Source organism: Coffea eugenioides, chromosome 6 (genome assembly GCF_003713205.1).
Source record: "Coffea eugenioides isolate CCC68of chromosome 6, Ceug_1.0, whole genome shotgun sequence".
Classification (NCBI taxonomy): Eukaryota; Viridiplantae; Streptophyta; class Magnoliopsida; order Gentianales; family Rubiaceae; genus Coffea; species Coffea eugenioides.
In genome coordinates, this window is record NC_040040.1 from 31,250,157 (window position 1) to 31,262,952 (window position 12,796).

The 12,796-nt window shown below is 36.6% G+C and overlaps 2 protein-coding genes across 5 annotated transcripts; one reads left to right on the top strand and one right to left on the bottom strand.

Moving 5' to 3' along the window:
- Nucleotides 1–2,116: 2,116 nt before the first annotated feature.
- LOC113775717 (putative disease resistance RPP13-like protein 1) lies at nucleotides 2,117–5,612 on the top strand. Of its 4 annotated transcripts, XR_003468923.1 has the most exons (3): nucleotides 2,117–4,396; nucleotides 4,546–4,675; nucleotides 5,114–5,612. XR_003468923.1 is itself a non-coding variant. In XM_027320707.1 (2 exons), exon 1 carries the CDS (start codon nucleotides 2,158–2,160, stop codon nucleotides 4,390–4,392), a length of 2,235 nt encoding a protein of 744 aa, XP_027176508.1. In that variant the 5' UTR covers nucleotides 2,117–2,157; the 3' UTR covers nucleotides 4,393–4,396; nucleotides 5,114–5,612. The 4 variants fall into 4 exon arrangements, 3 of the variants coding, with proteins under 3 accessions (XP_027176508.1, XP_027176507.1, XP_027176506.1); XM_027320707.1 differs by lacking the exon at nucleotides 4,546–4,675; XM_027320706.1 differs by lacking the exon at nucleotides 4,546–4,675 and having other exon boundaries at nucleotides 5,180–5,612.
- LOC113774056 (interleukin-1 receptor-associated kinase 4-like) lies at nucleotides 5,271–9,994 on the bottom strand. The gene is made up of 10 exons (XM_027318631.1): nucleotides 9,808–9,994; nucleotides 9,055–9,194; nucleotides 8,659–8,753; nucleotides 7,686–7,831; nucleotides 6,993–7,171; nucleotides 6,676–6,894; nucleotides 6,433–6,522; nucleotides 5,980–6,042; nucleotides 5,387–5,475; nucleotides 5,271–5,298 (listed from the first exon to the last, which is right to left on the bottom strand). Exons 1-10 carry the CDS (start codon nucleotides 9,992–9,994, stop codon nucleotides 5,271–5,273), a joined length of 1,236 nt encoding a protein of 411 aa, XP_027174432.1.
- Nucleotides 9,995–12,796: the final 2,802 nt, after the last annotated feature.

A 12,796-nucleotide genomic window follows, 5' to 3' on the forward strand; every position in this document is an offset into this window, starting at 1 on the left:
ACTAATTGACTCGCAAGATACACTGAAAATTGCTGGTGAAAATTCTAATTCCTCTTAGTAAAATTAAAAAAAAATTATGGCAAAAAAAAAGTATATGTGCTATAACATATTTGTTGGTCATATATTTTCCTAAGCAAGCTTGCCTCTGATGGATGGAAAAAGTATATGATGGACTTAATCATGATTTAAAGATTCTTGGTATTTCGTCCTATCTGGCTGATCCACAAAGGTCTTGATTTTCACAGGGTGTGAATGATATCCATTGCTTCATGTTTTGTTGTACTGGTGGTCTCTAAGGGTCCACAGATGGATCTCGCAAATATTTGGGTCCTAGATGGGTTCACATATTTGTCAGATGTTCCACCAAAGATCTGTATCAGAATTTGCATTCTCTGGTAGATCGTGAGACTGACATCCAGCACGGAAATTTCAGGTGAAAGGGGCAATGAGCAAACCAGCTTGACTGCGTGAAATCGTTAATCAAACAATATGAGAAAACTGAATAGGTTGGCTTGAATTGAATAATTTGGTATTTCAGGAAGGATTCTAACTGCTAATAGGGGGAATATGACTCTAATTCTTGCACCTAGAACACAGAGTATAAGTCTTACCCAGATCTTGAAATTTTGCTTGATCGTGGCCAAGGAGTCCTTTGTTACTTAAATTAACTGTTGAAGAACAATAAATCTACAGCAGTCTAAACAAATGTGAAAGATTTGACATTGTGGATTTCGAATTATCTAGACAAACTGAAAAAGGTAGAGCCTATTGATGGTATTATCATGATCAGATGTACCTTTCCTGACTTTGACACTAACAGTTTTAACATACATCTGTTCTACCAATATTGGTAACATCCGTGACATTCAATCCAAACGCATCCCAGTTGAGATGTTTAATATCAGGTAAAAGAATTTTTTTTTTCAGTGTGGACTGAGACTGATGTGGAACGGTCCGGGCCGAGACCGCAACCGCGACCGCAACTTTGAACTGTGGATAGAAATCTTGATGGTTCATGTACCTAGTTTAGTTACAATGAAGATATTTTATCAGAAGAAATTGGAATCTAACTTATCAGTCAAACAACAATTATTGCATGGCGGCTTTCAATGCCAACATGGCATTTTCTGCCATAATCTGAGGTAATAATACAGTAGCTTGCCGGTAGACTGCTCATTTACTTTCCTTTTAGCTTAGTTTTTAATTTTGCAACTAAAGATTATTATATTAAATGCCAGTGGAATTTCAGTATCTGGTGAACGTGGAGGAAACGTCTGAATAACTGTCTTGACTTCCCTAGAAGCATGGTTCAAAGAATTCCATTCCAAGTCTACATTGACCACGGAAAATGGACAACTTGGAACAGGAAATTTGAATTCCAGGCTAATAGAGCGTGCATAAATATGAAGGAAATGGTGCAATGATCAAGAGAGTTAAGATAAACCCTTTTAAAGTGAAAAGGGAAACCAATAAAAAGTAGTTGGATATTTCAATTTACTACCAAATTAACCAATGGAAGCTGCATTTCAAGCTGGAATTGCACAAGCTTCCTTGCAAGTTCTCCTTGAGAGGATTACCGACTTTGCTGTGAAAGAAACAAGCCTGATTCTGGGAGTTGATGATGAGATCAGAAGGCTGCAGAGAACACTCCAGAGGATTAGAGCTATTCTGGATATTGTGGGGAACAATCAGCAAAGCCTGCTGAAGCACAGCAGCACTGAAGCATGGAAGATGTGGGCTGCTGATTTGGAGAAGCATTCATACAGTGCTGAGGACCTACTTGATGAAATTTCGCTGGATCTTTTGCAGGTCGGTGCTGATTATTTGAATGAAGCTAATGAAAGCTATCAGGTGCGTAACATGCTTTTGTCATCTTTTAAATTGTCAATGCCCCATGAGATTGGAAAGATAAGGAAAGAACTGGAAGATATTGCTACTGAAATGGATAGTCTTGTCTTGACTAAAATGTCTGAACTAGGGTCATATAAATTACCAGCTAAATCATGCCTTACGAGCAATTTTTTTGCCAAAAGCACTAGTTCACTGGTGGATGAAGGGTTTGTAGTTGGCAGAGAAAAGGACAAAGATGAGATCGTCAAGATGCTGTTGACAGCAAATGCCAATAGGAGCAATGTCTCTGTGATTCCTTTAGTTGGTATGGGGGGTATTGGCAAGACAACCCTTGCACAAATTGTCTACAATGACAATCAAGTAGTAAAGAACTTTGACTTGAGAGTGTGGATTTCAGTGTCTGTAAATTTTGATGTTATCGGGATCACCAAGTCAATTATTGAATCCCTGACAGGTAAAAAATGTAAGTTGTCAGACCTAGATCCCATTCAGTGTAAGCTTCAGAGTTTACTCTCCGGAAGGAAGTTTCTTCTAGTGCTAGATGACTACTGGACTGAGAAGTATGGGGATTGGGATTCTTTGACTTGCCCTTTTAGAGTTGGACTTAGAGGGAGCAAAGTTGTAGTAACCACTAGGAGTTCAGTAGTGGCATCAATTCTTGGTACATTTCCAGCATATCATCTGAAAGTTTTGAATGATAAGGACTGCTGGGAATTGATGAAACAAAGGGCGTTTGCAAATAAGGATCCTGAGGAGAATATGAATATGGAAGAAATGGGGAGAAAAATAGCAAAGAAATGCAGAGGCTTGCCTTTAGCAGCCCAAAGTCTTGGGGGCATGCTTCATTTTCAATTCGATGAGGAGGAGTGGGAATGCATCTTAAATAGTGAGCTATGGGACTTGCCACAAGAGAAAAATGATATCTTTTCATCATTACTGATTAGCTATCATTTTCTTCCTTCTCATTTGAAAAAATGTTTTGCATATTGCTCCATATTTCCAAGGAATCATGAGTTTGAAAGGGACAAGTTAGTCCTGCTATGGATGGCAGAAGGGTTCATCCAACCTAGAGGAGGAAAGCGACTGGAAGATGTTGGTAGTGATTATTTCAATGAACTGATTTGGAGGTCATTTTTACAATTTTCACATGTCAATCTGTACAACCAATCAATGTACAAAATGCATGACCTTGTTCACGGTATGGCGAGGTTAATTTCTGCTAATACGTGCTTTTGCTTGGCGGAGGACATATCGTATTGGCATCCAGCATTGGCCAATGCTCGTCATATGTCTCTGGGTCATGCAAATCTGCAACAGATAGTGTCAAAGCCCTCCACTTGGTGTAAGAACTTGCGTACATTGTTGCTAATGCCCAGAAACAGCAAAAGCACTGTGCAGCTTTCTTATGAGCTATTTTTGAAACTACGCTTCCTAAGAGCGTTGGACTTGTGTTGCATGGACATCTATGAGATTCCTGATTCAATTGAATACTTGAAACATCTTCGCTTTCTTAACCTCTCCGAGAATCACATCCAAAACTTACCTGAATCCATCACAAACATCCTTGGTTTACAAACCCTCGTGCTAAAAAATTGTTTTGAGTTCCTTGAACTTCCAGCAAACTTGAAGAAGCTTACTAACCTACGACATCTTGACCTGGATATAAAGCATCAGTTGAACTACATGCCATCAGATCTTGGAAATTTAGTCAATCTTCAAACCATGAATGCATTCATCGTTGGAAAAGGTAAAGGATGTGGTATAGGACAGTTGGGTAATATGAGATTCCTCAGGGGATCAATTTGCATTACGAATCTGGAAAATGTGCTCAGTGTGATGGAGGCAAACGAGGCAAATTTATGCATGAAGCCATTCCTAGAAAGTCTTCAGTTGGAATGGAATTATTCTGGTGATCGAATAGATCAACAAGAAGTACTTGCTGGCCTTCAACCACATCCAAATCTCAAGGAGCTAGCAATAACAAATTATGGTGGCTTTATGTTTCCTAGTTGGCTAGGTGGTCCGCTGCTCAAGCTCAGAACTATTCACATCCGAAGCTGCCAATACTGCTCTGTCCTCCCATCTCTTGGGCAACTTCCACTCCTCAAGCATCTTTGTATTGAAAATTTGTCAAGTTTAGCAAGTATTGACGATCATTTTTGTGGCTTTGGTCCTACTAAAGGTTTTCCTTCTTTAGAGTTGCTAATCTTTCAAAACATGCCAAATTTGATGGAATGGAAAGGATTAGATGGACACGATATGCCTCTCCTCCGAGAACTCACCTTTATAAACTGCCCAAGACTAACTAGTCTACCATCACTCCACAACCTGAGTTTCCTCCATAACTTGAACATCAGCCACTGCCCAAAACTTCAAGCATTACCAGAGCAAGGATTGCCAGTTTCTCTCCAAATCCTAATCATTTTGGAAAGTGCCATTATCAAAGAAAGATGCAGAGTTGAAGAAGGTGAAGATTGGTACAAGATAAAGAGGATCCCCAAGATAGAGATCGATTATGTACAGATTCCCATGGTAGCATGACAAGGTTAGTGGCTGCATTACCTCTAGATCCACTGTACTTTGAGGTTGTATTCTGATTACTACTGACAACAAAATAAAGTAGACGAAGCACATTTATTTTGTGGCTACAAAATGCATAATAACTTTCTCTGTCCTTTCATTGTGCTTGTCTAGAACTGTTCTTACTATGAGTCTCGATGTGCTTGCCATCACCACCGAGATCCAGCAAGTAAAAGAGTCAGCCAATTCATGAAAGATATGCATAATATTGTGCTCATTTTTGCTCACTAATGAAGCATCCTCAGTAAGTGGATTTTCATTTCATTGATTTCTTTTAGGGTTAAAACAACTTCAGAATTGTACGGATAAAAATTTACGCATATGGTATTTGATCACTTGTTAATTATTTAGTAAACTTCACGAGGAATGGACAATGTATCCACAGATCATATGCATTAATAGTTTTTCCTGATTTTACAGCATAGAATTTCCACTACTCATTGTCATTAAAAATCTACTAGTATTATCATTAGAAATCTATCTCATTTACAGATCTCGGATTTTCATGCTTATTGTCATTAGAAATCTATCTCATTATTTCCTTCCAAGTCACATGATTAGTAAGTGTTCTCCTTGAGGTCATACAATACAAGAGGAACAATTAATACTCAATTTAACAGTTCTCCACATTGGAGGCCCTTATAAATGCCCTGAATCTAGTAATGAACTTGATTTAATGCAGGTCAGTCGGAACTGAATTGCATAAAGGAAAACATGACAGTATCTTAACCATCATGACTGAAAACAGGGAAACGTCTGGTACATTAGCTTTCAGAGGCAGCCGCTCTGACATCATGAAATGCTACCTTCAAGCTTTAAAGCCATTGTCAACCTTGAAGCTATGTGTAAAGAGCAGCTCGTGTTTCACTGTTAACAGCAGTATCCAGCTATGTTAGCACAGACAAATCAGAGTTCCAAAGATGCTGCTACTTTTTGTGGGCATAGTGTGAATTACCTCCGGATCTGTTCCACTAACTCAGATTCAGTGGGGGACAAGTCTTCCATTATACATCCCTGAATTATGCATGTCAAAGCCACAACTACCTGTGATCAAATCATCAAATACACCATTAGGTTAGAGCAGTTTCTTGCCGCATGTAGCTTTTGCAATGCAAAGTTTGTAGCAGATATTTTGGTTTTGATGTTTCTGAAACTATCCAGTTTCAAAATGTTGTCTAAGCTTGAAATGAAGGAGTCATTTTTCAAGTTTTCAAGTTCTCAGATATTTCAGTTAAACTTGATCAGAGAAGTAGTGTCTCAAATGCAAGTTATTCCAGGGATATTACCCATGGCGAACTTGCTTACAGAAGGTAATACTCAATGCACTCTTTCCAATCTAAAACCCCCTAGCTCACGTAGTGTGCCCCCTCTAATACTTCACAAAGTGTGATCAACTTTAATTTCAAATCTTGAAGAAGTTTGAACAACTCTAGAGGACCTGCTTCTTATATCATTTTCCATATCGTGGTCGAACATTTGCCATTTTACTGTACATCTTCATTCAAGGATAATTATTCAGAATCTATGCCACAACGTCCATAGAATTACTTGATTATTTGAATTCTTCCATGCCTCCTTGCACTTCTCAAAATACAAAATTCTGCTTGAGACCTGATTTATATGGACTCCAATGTCATTCAGAATTTACAACTTATTCGTACGAAGAAGAGCAGCCACATTCATGCACATCCATTACACTTAAAAAAAAAAAAAAGCCTAAACAGCTAAGAGGGTACACAAGGCTTTTAAAAAAAGGCGCATATATGAAATAGGACTGACTGAAGTTCACCATGAGCAACAACATTTATGGTATTTAGGCATTAACCTTCTTTATTCAGGTATTTGGACTTAACACGAATTTTCTAGGCTGCTAATATGTTACTTTCCATGTTGACATGAAACTGGCTAATATCTTATCACCTTCTAGGTTAGAAATTATACCTTATTTATAGAGCATCTCCTATGTGGATCCCAGCACAAACATTTTTCTGTCAACTGTACCATCCAATAGAGCTGGTGAAGGTCATGAGAATCTTGCAATGCAGGGTCTATTAACTCATGAAACCTTTTTTCTCTCAATAGTGGTCTTGCCTGTTAGAAAAGAAAACAAGTTCACTGATAAGGTTGCTGGTCTACAGAGCTATTACAACATTTTTCTAATATAGTGCACCGCTGGCTGTCAGGTAATTCAAGATTTGAACAAAATCTCTGTGACATAGCAAGAGAAATAAAATGGCTGGCTACCCATCTCAAGAAGCTCTGACCATTAGTTTCATCTATGCTCTTTCGACCTGTGACCAACTCTAGAAGAACCACTCCCAAGGAATAAACATCTGCTTTACTTTTGCAAATTCCACTTTCTTCACATTCTGGTGCCATGTATTCGAAAGTCTTCAGTACCCTAGCTTCATATGATTGGTTTGAGGACTCGTACTGATTTTTTGCGAGTCCAAAGTTAACCAGCTGTCCAAAGTAAAAGAACAGTGCATAAAAGATTGCCATGTTCTTGTCAGCCAATCAAGCATAGTTCAAATCATTGCCTTTTAACAAACTAATCTTACCAAGGGCTGGTGGTCATGGGTTAAGAGGATGTTGCTTGGCCTCATGATTCCATAAATCTTTAGACTATGCAAATATTCTAATGCTTTTGCAGCTCCAAGTGCTATCTTTACTCTTCTTTCCCATGTCAATTCACAGCTTTTGTCTGCAGGAACATCTATCTTGATTAGTTGTACTGAAACTAAAAATAGCAAATAACTATTTCAAGTTATTGTAACTTTACTTGATAGATGTCGGTTGAGGGAGCCATTACAAATATATTCATAGACCAGTAGCCTGTGTGATCCTACCGAACATGATCCTAATAGCATGGCGACATTTTCATGTCTAGCCTTCCCCAGCTTCTGAACCAGTTCGATAAACTCATTTTCTTCTATGGTTGGTGAAGTGTGTTCCCTTATAACAATCCTCTGTCCATCACTCAGCGTACCTTCATAGAACTTCCAACGGCGATCAGCTAATAAATTTTTTGCAGAAAAGTTGCTCGTAGTAAATTGCAGCTCACAGTAACTGAATTTCCTTGTATGTCCAATTTCTGCTCTTCTAGTCTTGCATAATGAACAGAGATAACACTCAGTTATGTCTTCTTGCTGTCCCCCTGCATTTGCCTCGGGTGAATTGCTTCTTTTTATCATTGTATTTTAGGTTCAATTAAACCTTCTTAGACTAAAAAAATGTGGTTGCTGGAGACTTACTTGTACAAGCTTTCTGGTTCCTATTGCTTTGCCCAACTTCAGTTGCCTTGGGTTCTCTCATATACTTAATGCTGTTATCACGTTTGATTCTCAATATTCCACAAGACAAATTGTCCAGAAAGTACTTTTGAAACTTTTTGAGGTGCCTGTTGATTTTGAAGAAACATGGAAATTATGAGATTATTCCAGACATGGATGACACTATAAATTTCTTCTCCAAATTCATGGTTAATGACAATCATGATGGCCTGCAAATCAAACATATCGAGCTCATCTCAACTAATGTTTAGGAGTATAATACTTGAGAAAATCTATTTAAGGTCACACCAATGGCTTTATCTGATTGGGAATATCCAGCTGCGATTGAAAGACCATTAACATGTGCAGAAGATCTGAACTTTTAATCACAAAATGGCTAACCAGCAAAGTTTCTGGTGGATCCTTTACTTTATTTATCATTAGTCTCAGACGTTGTGGATAAATTGATCATTGGGTATTAAAGACAGACCAAAAAAATACTCAGTTCTGTAGTTCAACATCCACATTCATAGTTAAGATTATTGTGTCAGATGCTCAGGATTCATGAAGGGAATTTTACATCACTTTCTTCCAAGAGGATGGAACAGGAAATTCAATGAGGCATAAATGTTTGTGAGATGCCATTTCCTAGCATATGGCATTAAGAGACAGGGCTGAGTGGATATCTGCTATTATGACTTGATACCATAAACTGATTTTGATCTGAAGATCTGAAAGGTATCTATACCTTGTGTATCCAATTCTTATTTCAGTCCTGAAACCAACATTTATTTATCAAAGTTGGCATACTGGCCTCCTTGCAATGAAGGAAAGAGGGAGGAAATTCAGGTTACTACTTGTCCAGGATTTTTATCCGAATATCATCTTTTATGATCTTGGCCATCTTCATTTTTGCTTCCTTTAGCAGAAGTGATAGAGGGATAGAAGGTACTACCTGTCAAGTATCACCATGGTGGCCTCAAATTTCTTGGCTGTATCCACTACTATCTCCTTCAGTGAGCCTGCATCCACCGCTAGTTCAAGTTCTACCTACACACGTTGAATTGCATCATTTACAGGACAATTTATACTGCGAACCATATTCATGGTATGTTATCTATATGGCAACACAGCCTATTGCAGCTCAGAGAGATTACGGTTCTTGTCAATTTTCATTTCTTCTCTTATAGGCAGAAAGACAGGAAAAGACATGATATTGATTTGACTAAATAGGTGAAGTCATAGAAAATGGAAAGAAAATTAGTTATATGTTCTGCAGTCAAAATGTTTATGCATGGACACTAAATGTGGTGGTGATGCAACAGATGAAAGTTACACGAGGAAGAGGTACCTGTTTCTGTTCAGCCAGCATACGTACTTCTGTAATTTTTGCACTGTTTAAAGATTCTTTCTGCAATTGAATTTCTTTCATCATGTCATTCTGTTTCTTCCTATGTGTGGCACTTGAGTGCAGTTTGCTTTTGTTCCTTGCTGCAAACCACAGAAAACACAAAAGGGAACCATAAGAACTAAGATTTTTAAAGGAACACGAAGAATACATGACACCAAATGCATAATATTCTGAGAATGATTAATTGTATCAGAATACACAACATGAACCTGTAAAATTTTTGCTGTACGAGTCTATGTTGTGACCCTGCTGAAAAAGCTTAAAGCAGTTTCATGATATCAGATTTTCAGGAAACATATATGAAAGATTTTCTACTTCACTAAAAATTGCAGATACGCGCTTCCTCCAAAGTTGTTTGTTTTTCACTTTTACTTCAGAACAACAAAAATGGCCTTCTCTATTTTAGAAAAGAAATTAAGCTTTGACGTGTCAAAATGGAGCGGAGAACTAAACTGGCTCAAAAGTGAATATAAGAAAATCAAATTTTCATCTCAACCAATTATCCTGGGTATTGCATTTGCTAGAAATTTCCGAGTTCCTATATTGATTCTTCCATAACCAGTGATTCTACTCAGTATACAATAACAGAACTAAAAGCATTCCCCTTGGAAGAAATACTAATGCTAGTAGCAAAACTGCATCACATGCTCATTTTCTACAATGAGATTTTCAAACACCTGCAGGAACTCTCACCTAATAACATGCATCCAGTACTAGAGCATGTAGCTTCAGTTCTGAATGGCTGAATAATTCGAAGAAGCCTGATCTTGTCACCAATTTTCAGTGGAAAATTTCTGAGAGCAAATGTGACAGTTTCAATACCACAAGGCTCCACTGATGCATCTTGAATCACCAAAATCTTTTGAGCTGCACTGGACATGTTTCTGTTACAAAAGCCCCGCAAACCAAAACATCAGTTATAAACATGTTTTACTCCTTTGAGTACAACACTTAGTTCATGTTTAACACTTCTACTTCAGAACATGAGATTAACATGCTATGTTGAGAGGTAGACTTTCTAGCATTTTAAAGTGACAGGTCATGCCTTACTGATGCGTATACCCAGTAGTAATTCCTAAACCAGTAATGCATTACTATCTCCTCTAAAATGTTATTTCAAGGAAAAATAAAAAAGATACATCACATGTTTATGCATTTAATCTACCCTAGTTTTTGCCATATTCAACCTCGTCACACCATCAAAAATATGATGATCATAGAAAGTGCAGATATACTAAGAATTGTATACGGGTCATACTTACACATAACAGATGTCACGGTTTAATAAAATAACTTACCTAAACAAGAAAGCTGTGGAAATGCAACAACTTAAGTATACTGGTGCGAGAGTTTGATTCAGGATAAGGAATGGGAACAATCATTTCTGCATTTTATGTATAGCAAAGCCCACTACTTGCTACAATACAATTCTTTTTCTTGTTAGCTCTATGCTATCCGATTTTTAATCCAAATTCTTTTGGAATTTTATTGCAAGACAAGTCCAAGAACTTGGTCGCGTTAATAACAAGTCAAAAGTCCTTTCAGCATTTTTGTTCATCACAATGTCAACTAATATTCTTCCAGAATATTACTTCATCCATGTGCTTAGTTTGCTAGTTCCAATGTTCCTTTATCTTTTTGGATTTACTTTGCCCTTTTCTTTGCTTCTATGGCCGTTCATACAATTATTTTAAAGACAAAAACGGTACATTCTTGAATTTTGTATTTCTTTGTTGTTATTTGCTGAAGGGGATTCAGCTTTGTAGTTTTTTGTCCTTTGGGATATTTGCCCAACATGCTTCTTGATTCTCTTTCTAAAAACTCTCCAATCTACATTGCTTTCAGCTAAAAATTACACCATGGATTTTACAAAAGACAGCGACCCAAGAGGATTTATTGGCTGATTAAAATGTAGCATGAGACCAAACAAAATTGTGCTGGACATGAAAATGAGGGGAACAGAAAAATTTAACCAAGAATGTTGAGAGAAAGAGTGTATAACTATTTTAAGAGACTTTAAACATACCCAAACCTAGGTGATTGGCAAGCAAGATTTGACTTTTTAACTTGCCCAAAGAAATTTTCTTCTAGACTTAGAATTCGTTTACAAAGACTAAAAAAGTCAAGAAAGATTAAAAATCTGTGTACCCCTAGCTATTTTCGTATAGACAACAAAATTGGATATGAGAAAAGAACTGTCATAACCTAGTTATAAAGTAAGCAATAAAAAATTAGGATAATAATTCAATATTTTGCCTTTTATTCTGGTCAAGTTGTTTCCAAGAAAAGCTTTATAACCCCTGTCTTATGTCGTATGCTTGATAGGTCGGCATTCTTCACATGTTGCAATCAAATTCTTTGTTGACATTACCAAAGTGAAATAAAATAAAATAAAACAAACTAAAATAAAGATAGAATAAAGGAAAAATTGCCATGGTTTAATCAGGAAAGAATAAAGAAAAACCCAATGATAATGAGTAAAAACAAATTTTGACGTGAGAAATAATCTGTTGAAGACAGAGGGCAATTTAGTTTTAAACAAGCCAATAAAATTAGGATGACGATTAAATAAATACCTTTTACTTTAGTCTTTAGTCATGTTGTTAGGCAACAGAAGCTGCAAGTATTCTCTAGCTTTTGTATTGTCTTCTTGGTAGGCTACTCTTATCATTTATTGTTCGAATTCATTACTGTTTAACAGAAAAAATGAAAAAATAAGAATCTTGTTTAATCAACAGAGGACATACTGAAAATGGTGAATCACCTTTGAGGTGCCATTAAAAAGTCACTGTTTATTCGCTTGGTGATTCACTAGTATGAATATATTTCTATAAAGTTTTTGCGTAAGAATTAATGTTACATATATACTGCGTACAAATTTCTTTACAATAATGTGAATGAGGCAATAAATAGGGTTAGAGGCAATAAACCCACCAACAATTGGTATCATTTGTACTTTCTCTCTTAATATTATTTTTGTTGCACTTTACCCCTTCTGTTAAACCACACTTATTTTTACTGTTTAAAAAATACCAAAGTTTCAATATTGCCCTTATCTCTATTTTCCTCCCTTCTTCTTTTTCATACCCAAGCTTCTTATATCAACCATTTTTAGCGATACAATTTTTTTTTTTTTTTGAGAAACCAAGAACTAAGTTCTTAAAATATTTCGCCTCTATTAAAAAAATCTCACCATGTTAAGTAAATTTGGAACTTTGAATTGTTAAAAATATTCCTCTTCAAATTATGTACATCAATAAGTGGGGGCAAGACGCAATTTTGCTAAAATATCTTTCATATACATGTCATGGACATTTGAAAATTTTGTTGTTGTTAAAATTATAGGGTATACTTTTCTAGTAATTATTTTATGATTTTATTTATTCTACAATAAATTTCAAGGGAATGTGATTTTTTTAAGTGGTTGGATCCCTTTTTTTAAATAATTCTCCCCCCAAAAAATTGAAACTTCTTTTCAAGTACTGCTTCTATTATTTATTATGTCGAGGTCATTAATGTCTTATGCTAAGCCATTAGTCTTGACCGTTAGTTAAGGAGGAAAAATGGAAAAAATATAACATTAAGGATAAGTACAAATGGCACCAAACATCATGGACACTTTAGTACTTTTAACCTGTGTTTTGAAACTCGGACCGGACCGGCCAGTTCAGTCGGTTGAACC

What these genes read in the sequence shown, in the direction of transcription:
- LOC113775717 (XM_027320707.1), top strand. Translation starts at nt 2,158, where the DNA reads ATGGGGGGTATTGGCAAGACAACCCTTGCACAAATTGTCTACAATGAC.
- LOC113774056 (XM_027318631.1), bottom strand. Translation starts at nt 9,994, where the DNA reads ATGTCCAGTGCAGCTCAAAAGATTTTGGTGATTCAAGATGCATCAGTG. An exon ending in ACCATGGTGATACTTGACAG is followed by an intron (nt 7,832 to 8,658) that starts GTAGTACCTTCT and finishes CAAAATCAACAG; the next exon opens with GCACCTCAAAAAGTTTCAAA. An exon ending in GAACCAGAAAGCTTGTACAA is followed by an intron (nt 7,172 to 7,685) that starts GTAAGTCTCCAG and finishes TGCTATTTTTAG; the next exon opens with TTTCAGTACAACTAATCAAG.